General features: G+C 40.9%; 1 protein-coding gene across 1 annotated transcript in view; it reads left to right on the top strand.

Moving 5' to 3' along the window:
- Window positions 1-14,619, top strand: part of LOC101846868 (UPF0764 protein C16orf89 homolog) — a 43,758-nt gene that overhangs the window by 21,824 nt on the left and 7,315 nt on the right. The window contains exon 3 of the mRNA XM_005094708.3: window positions 10,199-10,370. Within this exon, the coding sequence (XP_005094765.2) occupies window positions 10,199-10,370 (172 nt within the window). The remainder of the gene's footprint in view (window positions 1-10,198; window positions 10,371-14,619) is intronic.

Raw genomic sequence — 14,619 nt, 5'->3', positions numbered from 1 at the left:
CACACACACACTCACACACACACAGACACACACACACACACATACACTCACACCACTCTCTCTCTCTCTCTTTTTCTCTTTCTCTACCTTCCTCTCCTTCCCCCCTTCCCCCTCTCTCTCTCGACATTTCTTTCTTTCTGTTGTCTGTCTCCTTCTCTGTTTTTCTCCACATCCCCCTTCCCCCGTCCCTAAAGCGGAGGAAAATAATCATTACAAATTATGCAAAAACATTTTAAGGGCTCAGACAAACTGTCAGATTGATTATGCAACTAGACGCTCATGTCCAAAGTTATAATTAAAAATTGATAGTATGCTCAGGAAGTCTGAGCGTTATGAATCTATGACTGGTGATCGGAGTTGTTCTGCCTTCCTATTCAGCAACACAGATACGCGTCGAAAAAACGAAAGGTCTTATATAAATCGACATTTTGTAGACACGAGCATAATATAGGGCTTCTAGATCTGTCTTTCTTTTAAAAAAAAATTAATGTTCGAATTTTAAAAAATGATCGGCAACACTCCATTTTCACGTATATCGTCTGCAACTGATGCCGACATTTATGACGGTACAATTATGGTTCTTAGTCTTACCCTTGACTTGCTCCCATTCTTTTAAACCAAACTATATGAACAGTTTCAAAGAAACAAGCTTTGGAAAGAACACGTAGTGACGAAAGTTAGAAAAAAAAGGGTAAAGAGCTACCTTAGAATCTTCAATAACGGTACGACGGGTACATGAAAGTAGAACCGTGTAATTTTCCTGGGTATGCTTTCTGATTAGGAACATGGTTTTATTCCGTTTTAAAAGCGATGATATAGGCGACCGGCTGCAAAGACTTTGTCTGTCAGGGTCAACTCAGACTGGGTGGGGTACGATAGTATCCCAGCAGACAGTCAAAGACACACGATAGCAGTATGCACCCGGTGGTCGAACTCAGGTCTTTTGGGTGCAACGCTGAAAAACCTAAGCGTAGCCATCATCCAACTAGTAAAAGTTTCTTTATTAATGCCTTGTATTTAAAAAAAAACAACTGCTCACCCCATACATTATATTTGAAAAAAAGCTGCGGTCATCTACTGTTACCGCAAAATTAAGAATACCGAAGTTGAAATTGAAGTTATTTGGTGAATGGATTCTGATTTTGGTGGCCCCAGAGCCTGAAATGCCTTCCAACAAACAATCGAAAGAAATATAAAAAATAAAGCTTCTAAAATCCATTTGAAAACACATCGTCCTAATACACAAATGTTGTCATTCTCTTTCACTTCAGCGAATGTAAGCTTAATAATTTTGTGTCTGTTAACTGCCTACTTTTAATGATTATGCAGCGCCCAGAGCTATTTTCCTGACGGGAAAGAGCATTAAAATATAGATACTAAATTATTATTATCTTTCCAGGAAGCCGACAATGGTTCTTGGTGTTCTGGGGTCTGGTGGGGTTATACTATAGAGTAGAGTGCGCTGTTGATCGGGCATATGCGCTAGACAAATGTTATTTGTGATGATGATGATGTCCATCATCATCATCATCATCATCATCATCATCATCATCATCATCATCATCATCATCATCATCATCATCATCATCATCATCATCATCATCATTTGCGCTGAGTCATACTGACTTTAGAGCAAGACTTTGCACCAGAACAAATCCCAGCCGCTCTTTCTGTTTGGCGTTCAAGTTAGCGTTTGCTTGTAATTCTAAATTTGGGCCCAGTTCCCTGTCATCAAGATAACTTTGTGTGGCCAGAAAAGCATGATCTTTTAAAGTAGAAGAAGAAGAAGAAAAAACAAAACAACCCCCTCCCCTAAATTTCCCAAAAAGTGCAGGAATAGCATTTCAGTATCTTGTTTTACTGTTGCTGGGGAGGGGGGGGGGTGACAGTGTAAAGTGCATGTATAAAGTTATTGATTTTTTTTTTAAAGTCTAAAGCTCAGCTGGATCCACTGTAGGTCACTTCGAAGGTGGAATATTTTGTATTCTCCCGAACTGACAAGCTTAGAAAATTTCTCACGTCTCTCAGGTCGTAACATCTAGTTTCCTCATACTTATCAGGTTCGTAACTAACTACGTCACAGCAGCGAGTCAACAGACAATAATTTATATTCCGTTTTCTTTTTGTCCTCACCAGAATGGGAACTGAAAAACTTATTAACAGAACAAAAATGATAAGACGAATGTTTTGCAATAACTGATGGTTTTTTGCTCTGTGGTTCCCAACAGAAAAGGAGCTGTCTACAACTTGTGTCGTTAACGTCAAGTAGAGTCGAAAATGTCCAAGATGACCACCCATTGTAGAGGAGAAAAGTGCTTGTCCTAGACAGGTGGATGTCTGGGATACTGTCATTATGATATATAAAACCGCAAAGGGGTGGGAGATATGAGAAATGGTTGTTTGAACAGGTGATTGTCTTGGACAAGCGGTCGCTCGAGCAGGTCCTGTAACTGTATCTGTCAAACTGAAAATCAATCAATTCATTACGTCTCAGCCTGGTCTGGTCAGGGCGAATTACCCTTTGCCCGTAGGTCAACACTGTGGAAATAAAAAAAAAATAGCGAAGGCCTTCACAAATTTCATTATAGAAAAGAACTGCAATACCAAATTCCTATTGATAAAAACAGGAGGTTGTGTCTGTGTGTGTGTGTGGATGGTGGTTTTGGGGGGGGGGGGGGGGGGTAATTGCGTATCTAAACAAAGCAGCAAACGAGAGCCAGGTTAGAATCATTGCACAATTTTACAGTGATTGAAGTTATTGGCCAAGGAGGTGAAATCGAAATCTTAAAGGGACAGCTTCCCGGGTAGATCCATATATATAATTCGTGCAAACATGCAAATCCACTGATTGCGTATGATTTCATCGGGATCGATATAGCCTTTCTCTATTTTTCTCCATTGTTTTCAATGGCCTGTTGATGTTGGATGAAAGTGATTTAACATGCCACTCATAGCAAGGTATTTAAACTCCCCAAATCCCTGCTTCCATTTTTGCTTCCCATCAAACGAGTAGTCGACGTGCTCAAAATAATTCGTGAGTCTAAAGTATGTTGAAAGTTCAGATTCTTTCGGATGATCGCTAGAGCCATATTGGAGAAGTTACGTTGATATATTTTTGAAGGGTCCCTAAATGTACCTTTTGGTGTTAAGTGTGTTTCGGTATAAGCCAACCACACATTGCAATTTACGTCGTTTTTGGGTTGGGTTTTTTTTGGGGGGGGGAGGGGGGCATCAAACTCTTTAAAGCAATACATGACAAAGGAGGATCGATCAAAAGCCATCTGGGTCCGCTTGTAACTTCACTTTACCCCTAACATGATGCCAACAGAGCTAACATTTAGGTCCGGAATGTAGGTATCATGAGAATTGTTTTTCAATTAAACTTATTAAACAGTAACCCAGAAAACGATCACTGTTCATTGTGTGAAGTTGAAATGTGTTGCCAAATAGTGAGAATCAACTCAGAAAAATGTATCCAAAATGGTCGATGCATTATGCAGATCGGACAAAACTGAGTGGGAGTCTGATAAATATCAATAGGCCTTTAGGTCAGGTTGTACCCGATCACAGCTGGGGCAAAACACGAACAGAAGACAGCAACAGAATAGAATGTCGGCCTGCAGGACTTTCCTATAAAGAATTATCAGCAGCCTTTATTTCTTGCAGCGAAAGTGTACACGTTTGGGTTAATCTAAACTCGAACACCCTCATTACGTCGACTAGTCTCTTTGTTACAGTTTGTATTTGCCCGAAATAAGCAATCTGATTACTGTTTATTAGTATTTTGTTTGTATTTGCCCGAAATATGCTATCTGATTACTATTTATTTGTATTTTGGAGTCAAAAATTGCCTTAAATACTGATTCGCGTGGGGAAACGATTCCATACATAGCCCACTTCGGAAATAGCCGGACAAGATGGAATCATAATTCTTGCGTCACAGTTTCCGGGAACGGCAGCCTCGGCGCGTGTTCCTCCGAAACCAAACGGGGCACGGTAAATTAAAGGTCATGTTTTACTATCGTATCCGTAGGACGAGGGGAACTCTGTACCACCACTTTCAAAACAGGAAATTTACTCGTTTATCCGATCCACACGCTTTGCATAGCAGTCTGTCAAAATGATTTTTTGAGAAATACTGAGAGTTTCAAAGAGATCTTCTTACTAGAGTTATTCTAAAATGTGAAGAGTAAAACCCGGGGGTACAAAATTACCCCAGGGCGTACGGCTAGGGTTAATGAGTCCTGACGTACATTATGTGACTGTCATTACCGGTAGGGCTACCCATACGTAATTTATTATCATCTGCTTGAGTGGGTGCCGACTGTGACTTTTAAAAATCGCTCACGCGAGCATACACACACACACACACACACACACACACACACACACACACACACACACACACTCACACATACACACAAACACACACACACACACACACACACACACACACACATTTGTCTTTGCTGAATATGCTCAGATTTTGCATTACGCAATTTGTGTAGGTGTTTTTACACCCCCATCGACACGCTTTAGATGATTTAGGAGGCAGGCGTCCGACCTTTCCTGCCAGGGCCATCCCTGACTGAGAGGGATGCAACATCCCAAAAGAAAGAATGAGGTACTCGATGAAAATTTCTCCCTACTCGGTAATCAAACTCGGGCCTCCTGCGTTCGACAGCTAAGCGCTTAAACACTACACCACAGACGCCGTTATGCTCTTTTTCAAAGTGGGGTTTTATAGCCACGGCAGAGAAAGTGCCATACCTGAGTTATATACTGTTGTCCGTGTGTAGGTGCATAATTATATTTTTGCCACGTCTGTGATAGTGTGTTTTGAACTCTCGGTTGCTTGTATGCGGCATCCTACATCTTTGCAACTTAATGATCTTAAAAGGATTTTCAATTAGTTGCTCCCCCTCCCCCCTCCCACATACACACAAAGGCACACGAACACACACACAAATGCACTTACACAAACATACAAGAACGCACACAAACACGCACGCACACACACACACACACACACACACACACACACACACACACACACACACGCAAGCAAGCACGCACACACACAACCCCCCCTCCCCACCACACACACACACACGTTTTCTCTCGTCTCAATCCCCATATCCCTTTCAAAAATTGACAATAATTACGAGTTAATGTGTTTATCACTCCAATCGGGGTTAACATTAGGGAGCTTTAGACTGTTTCTTAGTAACAGATCCTTGAACAAAAAAGGTTCATCTTCAACTTACACCGGGCACGCCCTTATACAAGAGCACTCGAGCAATGATGTTGAAGTCAATTAGAAGCAGAAAGAAGCGTTATTTCTCGCATTTCGATTGTAGCGCACTTATGGGGTCCCGTTGTTCTTTGAAATTTTCAAACAACAAAAAAATTAATGTTGTTTTGATAAAGGCATAAAAATGGTTTAACTCTGTCTCCACATTCTGTCACTCTTTACCACTTTTTCTCACCTGTGTTTTCTTTTTTCTCTAAATGTTTATTTGCATTTCACCATTCCCCCTTCTCCCTCTCACTTTTCTCCCCCCTCTCTCTCTCTCTCTTTCTCTCTTTCTCTCTCTCTCTCTCTCTCTCTCTCTCTCTCTCTCTCTCTCTCTCTCTCTTATACTCCCACATTCTCAGCTGTTCTCACGGAGTATTTCGCATTTCGTTATAAATCTCTCTTGCCACACGCTAACCCCCCATTGCCCCGCGTGCACTCTTCTTCCCACTGCTAGGACGTTTCAATCTCTGACATGGTCAATAACCTTACAGTGATCATCCCGTGAATGAGCCTAGATGGTCGAGCAATTTACTTAATGGGCGACGCTCACATCAACAGCAGGATGATTACCGGGCATCGATTTAACACAGTGCCCGTATTAAGTTGTTTATTGTCTTTATACCAACTCTCTGGCTGTTCTGTGTGAACTGTTAGTATATATGTCAGTGTTGTAATATGACCGAAGCTCCGATGTGGCAAGCTGTAACAATCTAAATTATGTCACGACACGGTCTGTGCAGCAACAAAAAGTTTCCCACGGGTCAGAAAAGGTATTATCTTATCTTGTCCTGTCTCATCTTATCTTATCTTATCTTATCGTATCTTATATTCCGCCTCTATCAGTTACAAAGTAGACTGTTCACTTGCAACAGGGGAAGTTGAGGAAAATGAAGTAAATTATTTTTTAAAATACATTCCTCTTCCGTCCAAGTGGCTGAGTGTCGAATGGAATCCATGCCACGATTTCAAATCCTGCTCCTTAAAACAACTTGACATGACAGCCTCAGCCTTAATTGTCCCCGTTTAGGGTTTTTCCAGTAGTTAAACTCTACATCTTGGACCTTTCGGTAATAAAACGCCCTGTCTCTTTCCATTCTGGCTTCCCGAGTTGTTTTGGTTCCAAGTCTGGTTTCTAGGTCCTGTTCTTACCTTCTATTATGTCTCCTCGTTCCTCTCTTGTCTTCTACTTTTCCTTCCACAACATGTTTCTCGAGTGATTCGTGTTGTTTGATGTGCCCGAAGTACCGCAGTTCACTTTCTGTTTCTTTATGTTCTGGAGGAGTGTTCCAACATTCCTCGAGGACATCTGTACCTACCAAAAACCAAATATACAGTTGACAGGAGGTTGTGACACAGTTGATAACTGGTTTTGCTTTTATGCATTGGTTGCAAAGTTCAAGAACGTGCCGTTGACTCTGAGATAATGCTGGGCTGATGTGTAGATGACTCTGGTTAGAGTCCTCCAAGGTATTCCTGAACTTGGCTGCACTGGGAATCTTGAATGGGTCTCTGACAGGGGAAAAAAGTTATCATTCTTCGAAAGGATTACTTGCTTTTTTCTTGACTGGCATTCAGTTCAAGAAAATAACCAAACAAAAGCAACAAACAAACAAACAAACAAAACAAAACAAAACAAAACAACCACCCTAACAAACAAACTAACTAACTAACAAAAAAAACAACACGAAACAGAACAAAACAAACAAAGAACAACAACAAAATAGATTTTATCCTTCACTGAAAGTGAATGTAATCTTTTTTTAGTCATGTTTCCTCCCGTTTTAAGAGCACCCACCTCTCTATAAATCGTTTAACAGGTCACAAAGCTTGACACATTTGCATGGGTACAAGTTCAGAAAACAAAGTCAAATCACTTACAAGTTCTCTCTTAAAGTTTCTCTGTTTCCGGGCACATAAGATAGGACCAACAAGTCCCAAAACACGTGCAGGACGTCAATCACAGGCTGAAATTTCCCCTATGTTATCCGCCAGGGACGTGCGAAACCGTCGTTTGAGGAACAGCGCGGGGGTGTTGGAAGCTCTATTACAGTGACGTGTGGCATTTTTGAAAATGTCACGGTGTGATTGGATGAAGAGGTGCGTTTTATAATTCAAACCCAGTCAATACTATTTGATGTTTTTTTGGTATAGCAAACGCCTTTGCCTGCCAAATATGTTTGTGGGCGGGGTAGTGGAAGTGGGCCTCATTTCATCGCTTAATAGAAAATTTGATTCTTTGTAAACGTGATCTGAAAGTTCCATTTCATTAGCAAGATGTAATAGATAGATAAACAGATAGATTGGCAGATAAATAAATGGACAGACAGACAGACAGACAGACAGATAGATAGATAGATAGATAGATCGATAGATAGATAGATAGATAGATAGATAGATAGATAGATAGATAGATAGATAGATTGATTGATTGATTGATTGATTGATAGATAGCAGAAGGACAGGGAGAGATAAACACTTATACTCAACTTTCCTTTTATATTGATCATATCCCCCGTTAATAATCAGACTGAGAAGCTCCAAGTTCAAGGAGGCAATGAGAATCGGGTGCTGACAATACTGACATCCCGAATTTCACGCCTGCTGGCTAGAGGGATGGATTGAGGCATGAATTATTCACAAATTAGATTTCCGAGTAGGCGTAAGTGATGTTAAGGGAACTGACTGTGTCTGAGATTTCTCCAAATCCTTTCGGGAGATGCCCTAGACGGTATCGATATCTGAAAGGATTCTCGAAGAATCGATACCAATTGACACATGTTTGGACAAAGATAGTAAATAACAAGATGGGCCACTCAGCCAAACAAGTGTCCGCAGGAAGTATGCTCTTTGCTTCAGATGGCGCTGCAGTCTGTTTTGAAGCTCTCTTTCGTTTTCCAGAAAAAGAATAGGAATAGCACCTCCTTGCGTGCGCAGATCGACTGCTGTTCATCAGTAGTTCGGGTTCGTTCAGTGCGGAGTTTTAGGTTATTTATATTTTAATGATCTCTCGCCTTTCATTCTAAAGTCAAATTAAACGAAGAAAACAATCACCCTTTCCTCTGGAAGAGGTTTTTTGTCAGCGTAACCATTTTAAAAAAGCGTTCTTCCGAAATTCAACCAAAAATTTGCTAGTTTCACTTTGATTTTTTTAAACTCAAGTAGGATAACTCTGTTCGCAAAAGGTGCGCTTTTGCGAAGAGGGCGCCACCGAATTTTGAGGACACTTTTTTAATTGGCTCAAAGAGAGAAGTGGCCCCTCTTGTTATGTAGACTCTTTGGTTTGGATTAAGTACAAGTACAAGGGCAACATGACAACGATGGCAGCATAAACGCTGCAGCGAAGGAAACTAGTCCAGTGGCATTTTACGTCTGAGAAATTAAGAATAGCCTACTATACAATTATACAGTCTATTAAAATCTCTTTTTTATTTGTTCTTTCTAAACTCTTGAGGTCACTGTATTGCTGACAACTCTTTAAAAATGAACACGTATAGGACATGATGTATATTTTTAGCATTAGTCATTGACTTTTTAGTTTTTCTGAAATGTATCCTTTGCGAGACAAAAGAAGCAGTCTGGTTAGGTCAAATGCCTATTACATGATTGGCGGGTACTTTATTTTGCTTAGCTTCTTTTTCCTATCAAATGTTTATTGTTTTTTTCTGTCCTTCTTTTCTTTGTATGTTACTTTCTGGTAACCAATCTTCAAAACTTATGTGGTCTACTTGTGTTGAAAGTACCGTAAAACGTTTACTAATACTATTTGTTTAAATGAACCCAAAACTCAAAAGCCAACAATAGCCCTAAACGAGGAAGAAACAACGTTACGTAAAACTACAGTTGCTTTCCTGTCCATAAAAGAATCACTTGTACTTGTACCCTCTGGGCCTAATACATTCATCTCCTGACTTACAGATTTAGAAATATGACGTTATCATTTTTCTGTAAAATTAATAAGATGTCAAAGGACATTCAAGTCCTTCAGGGACAACATTAGTACATGTACAACCTTACTAAACAAAATAGTAACATTAGCACAACCTCAATTAATGCTAAAATTAGTTATTTTTCCTTTTCACTGAAAAAACGGGCCATGACTGAATTGATTTTGATTCAGTCATAATGTACAGTCGAAAACACTGAAATCCAACGACACGACATCCGCCACCAGTAACCGGATATTGAAGCCCTTTTGCGCCGAGGGACATGCACAGACCAAGAAGTGGGCGACAATCCAATGAAAACTTTATTTTTTTTAAATATTCAAGAGGTTGAGTTGCCTCGTGTTCCCTACAAACCTATCAGGGTAAAGTGTTTGGGGGCCTGGGGCGGCCCCGAGGTCGTGAGAGTGGGCCGCGCTTTCCAGTCCAGCCACACGTTTAATCTGGTGGAAATGCTATTTGCTGGGCCCGGGCTGTCGGACCTTCTTAATATCAACTTTTATGTTCCGTCCTTTTCTCTCTTAGCCTCCGGTTGTTTGTGCTTCGCCGTTATTCTTTTTTCTGGCCGAGACTCTTTCTTTCCGTGTTCGAGAGTGTTTACGTTGGCGCGCCATCAGCTTAGGGGATAGGGCACAACGCCAGGTTTTTGTGAGTTCAGTTCGATTCCGATAACAGTCTTTCGACGGTTAGGGAGGTAAATGCTCAGTTGTGTTTGTTTATCGCCTTAACGTTTACATCTTTCAAGGAATATTTTACTGCTCCCTTCTGTATTGATTTAAGCTTACTTTCTTTCACTTCATACCAACTTCCTTCCGACTGCTCAGTGTAACACTCTGTCATACGTCAATTTTCCAAATATCGCATGGCACGTTCTTTTTTACACTAAGCAGTCGCTTCGAACTCTACTCTTTTCCATATTTCCACCCCAGGAACTCATGCCAACTTTTTAACTCCTCAGCGTCATTTACGGTTCTGCTACGCCGTCTCGAGCGCTCCGGTCTGATTTCCCATGTGCCCAGCTACATCCTTGACAGCATTCGGCGCCTCAGGGAGACGGCTCGTGACGTCAGTGAGGTGGCAACGCCATACGTCATCTCCGCCGAACCTGATTACTACAAGAGTAAGTATTTGTAAATTAAACTGATACTTTTATTTCCCATTTGTTGGTCTATACGTAAACTTTTTATTCTTCTCAAAACCCGGGTTTGCTCCTTCTTTCTTATGAAACATCTGTTGTCCTTTTCTCTCCTTTCTTTTTGTAAGTAAATCTAAAGTAACACTTCCAATCTTCGGCACTTATGTGACCTAATATTGTGATCCAAGTGCAGTAAAACTCTTATTTAAACTTTTTTAAAGCTCTGACGTCAAGTTTTTGTTGTACAGGGAAGGTTAAAATTTGATTTTGATTTCAAAATGGAGTAAATGCTCTGTCAAATCTGACGCGGACGAGAGCGCAAAGTTGACCTATTCCAGCTTCATGAAAACCATTTAGCAGTCTTAAAAGAAGAGGCAAAAAGCAATATTGACTTAAAGTTAAAGAATTGAAAGAAAACTGAAAGCGATGGGATTTGAAGCCCGTCGTATGGTAGACGACAACACCAAATTTAAGCGAATCAAAACAGACATGATCTAGTAGTCATGAATCTGTCGTCTTGTATACATAGGGCGTGTTTGTAAAACGTGTTACTAGCGATTCAATATACACATATTCTGTTTATCATAGATTTTAGTGTAAGTCGGGATGCGAGAGATGTGCGAGAAAGGACATTCTAAAGAACACTCCGGGTTGGCAGCTGGACGGTGGGGGTGGGGGGTCAGCTTGTAATAATTCCCATTAGAATAATATTAACATGAGCAAAAAACTTGGAGCTCTGTGATTTGAACTCCGTTCGTCTACTATTTATACATCTCTCGATCTACACAATTTCCGGGGACTCGTTCATCGTCGCATATCGTGAAGAACATTGTGTAGGATGTTCTTTCGAGTTGTCCAACTCGAGTTTCAATGCCTATGATAAGCAAGTGTCTTTGCGAATTATTTTACAGCCCAAAATCTAATGAAATACAAGCCAAATAAAACTGAGTAGTTTGGGCACTCACAGCAACACTGATTTGTATTCGCCAAAAACTTATGCAGAATACTCTTATGGCCCTCGAGCCTCCTCTCCCGCATAAATGTCTATGATAATTATTATGGCCTTCTTGCCCCCCCCCTCCCCCCCTGCCCCCCCCCCCCGGAAAAATAACCGCTCATCCCAAACTTTACTGTTCTGTTATAACACGACATATTGACCTTAGATATCTGGAGAGTCCGTGGCGTTTCTTCTACTCTAGAATTACCAAATGCACGTATACACTCCGTACTGAAATAATTTTGAACTAAACGCTTTTATCGACTTAATGCATATTCAATAGGAAGGGGTAATAAAGGTTTCACTCAATCTTCATTACAGTTTTCTGATCATAGACCCCTTTAAAGCATTCAGTCACCAGTCCATATTTATGTTAGCTAGAACCTGATAAGGGATTTTTTAAAATTGTTCCAAATGGACAGAAAAGGTTAATTACTGTATTTCTCTTTATCCGTTCGAGTTCAGCATTTTTCATCACTTAAAAATATTTTCTGGGAGTATGAAGTTAAAAGTAATAACATTATCTTAAAGCACGGAATCGAATGAAATACAACCCAAAGAAAACTGGATAGACTGGACACTCACAGAGACATTGGTTTGTATTCTCAACCATATACAACATGGAATTGCTTAGAACGAAAGAATGGAGTGAAACGAAACTGTTAGATGCTTCCTTTAGACGAAAAGTTGTGTGGTCCAAAGTTTATACATTTTACACGTGGTTAGCAATGCTTAATTTGATGTCGGCACTTTCATTTTTTTTAAAGCGAAAAAGTTGGAAACACTTTTTAAGTCTACTGTATGTGATTGAATCAAGTTGCAAAATTTTATCGTAGAAGCGGAAACTCGTTAAGTTCTATATATATAATAATATAAGTGACCAACGTGATTACTTAAAGTATCTTTCTTATAGAATTATTCACATGACAACGTTAGGAAAAATTGAAAATCTAACAGTGAATTAGAATTGTGTAACAATAGAGAAAGGAAACCTATACACAGGGAAATAAAAGTGAGGAGCATGAATGAATAGGAGAAAAATAAAGTTTCTTGGGGCGAATATCTTCCTCTCTTCCGAGCTCACACAGAATAATATCATCCTCCTTTTCAAGCTCGCAGGGACAAATATCTTCCTGTCTTCTGAGCTTGCAGGGAAGAACATCTTCCTCTCTTCTGAGCTCGTACGAAAGAATGTCTTCCTCTCTCCTGAACTCGCAGGGAAGAATAATACATTATCTTCCGTTATCGGAGGGAAGAATGCCCTCCTCTTTTCCAAGTACCCACCAACGACTACCCTTCTTTCTTTCACACCGGGGCGTATTTTCCTCTTCATCCCAAGTACACAGAGGCGGATATCCTCGATCTGAAAAGACGAGAAGCAGAGTCATCTCGGCGGTTTTTACTCTGAAGCTTTAATCTCATAACATCGGAAGTACTACCCAGATTGAAGATGGGGCTTCCGTGAATTTTTTGTGTCAATTTTGGAAGAAAGGCGTCGCTCAAGTCAAGTAAAAATAGATTACAGTGAGAACCCGTCATCCTCTCGCCAAGAGTTAGAGCGCGATAAACGATAATCAATAGGCCCATTAATCATAACACTTTTGGATTTTTTCATTAGGACGGGTGACCGATCTGGGGACATAAAAAACTAATACTACTAAGTCTTGTCTTTAGGGGGAATCATATCCGTATTACAGGCGTGGGTGTTATGTAACTTTGAGGGGAAATATAGGGGTTTGGGGTGTGGGTGGAAGGGGGGGGGGGTGAGTGCGCCTTCTTTAGAATGGACTTCCTTTCTCTTTGAACGGAGGGTAGGAAGATGAATGACGTCCGTCTGGTGTATTGTACGAGAAGTAAATGCACCCCCCCCCCAAAAAAAAAAGGAAGGCAAAGTGGCAACTTCGTTAGAATTGCGAACACGTTTCTGGTGTTTTTAAAAGCGGTAGTACAAGATAATCAAACCTACGCTTTCAGTAGCCTCATGAAGTTATGTGTTTTGGGCAGGGTAATCAGGAGCCTTTTACAATAATATAGTGTGGCGAACAGACCAGGGTAATTGTACTTCATTTCCGTGTTTATGATTGGGGACCTGGTGGGCACGTCGGTAGGTCAGCATAGTAAGAGTTCGTCACACATTTAATTTGTTTGGCATGCTCAGCGGTTCTCGCTTATTTTTCGGATGAGGAAGAAAGTTTTGCTGCTCAGTGAGAAGAGGAAAAAGATCTTACTGCTGTAAAGACATCGATGGAGAGCGCGAGTCTGTACTGTAAAACAGAAGAGTGGGTCTCTAGCCGGAAAGAGGGGAAGGTTTGTTTTTCATTTTAGTATGAGTGTAATGGTATTCTAAACACACATTGGTAGGGCGCTCCGGTAGCTAAGTTGGTATCATGCTGGACTACGGAGTGGATGGCCCTGATTGGAATTGTAGATTTGGCGTTCTTGAACTTGGGTCATTTTGTGGAGGCTCTCAATCCGTCTGGCTCGGTCATATCGGAGACGGACGATAAATTTGGAGGTCCAACCTCTTAAATAACCTGACAGTGTTGATAGAGGCGTTTGGTGTTGTCGAATACTTGTATAACACAGTGGATATCAGGTGGTCTAACTTTGACTATACGTTATATCATACATCATTCACCGGATCGATTCGTACCGCTGGAGTTAAGAGATAGTATGCAGCACCACTCTTACACTAGTGGTGATGTTGCCCCCCCCCCTCCTTTTACCCCCACCCACCAACCTTTGCCTCGTTGGTGGGTAAGCCAAAGGTCCGCCACATACCCCAGCTTTAATAATATCGAAATATTCCGATTGCCAAGTTCCCATTACGGCAGCTGAGTAAACTAAGGACATAGAGTCAAGTACTTTTGGCCTAAGATACAAGCCGCCTTAGCCGTGAACCGCACCCACAACCTCCACAATTACGGATAAAGCAGTCTATTTATAGTGCTTGTCGTGCCTCTCACTAAGAAGGCCACTATTCGGACTACGTACAAGATCATAGAGATTTGGTAATCCGGCAACAGCATGGCGATAGACTGGACAAACCTCATATAGATAGAACCAAAGTAAGACTTATCCGCGGCACTCTCCAATCGCTCATGAAATATTCTCTAAAAGCAAGAGTCTATTTTCATTAACCAATGTTCCTCTTCGCCCACCTGCTTCTATTTTTTTCAATCACCATTACAAACAGAGAGAAAGAGAGAGAGAGAGAGAGAGAGACAGACAGAGAGAGAGAGAGAGA

This window comes from Aplysia californica, unplaced genomic scaffold (assembly GCF_000002075.1).
Source record: "Aplysia californica isolate F4 #8 unplaced genomic scaffold, AplCal3.0 scaffold00088, whole genome shotgun sequence".
Taxonomy (NCBI): domain Eukaryota; kingdom Metazoa; phylum Mollusca; class Gastropoda; order Aplysiida; family Aplysiidae; genus Aplysia; species Aplysia californica.
The sequence above is the reverse complement of the archived record's forward strand: the minus strand, read 5'-3'. Positions and strand labels throughout refer to the sequence as shown.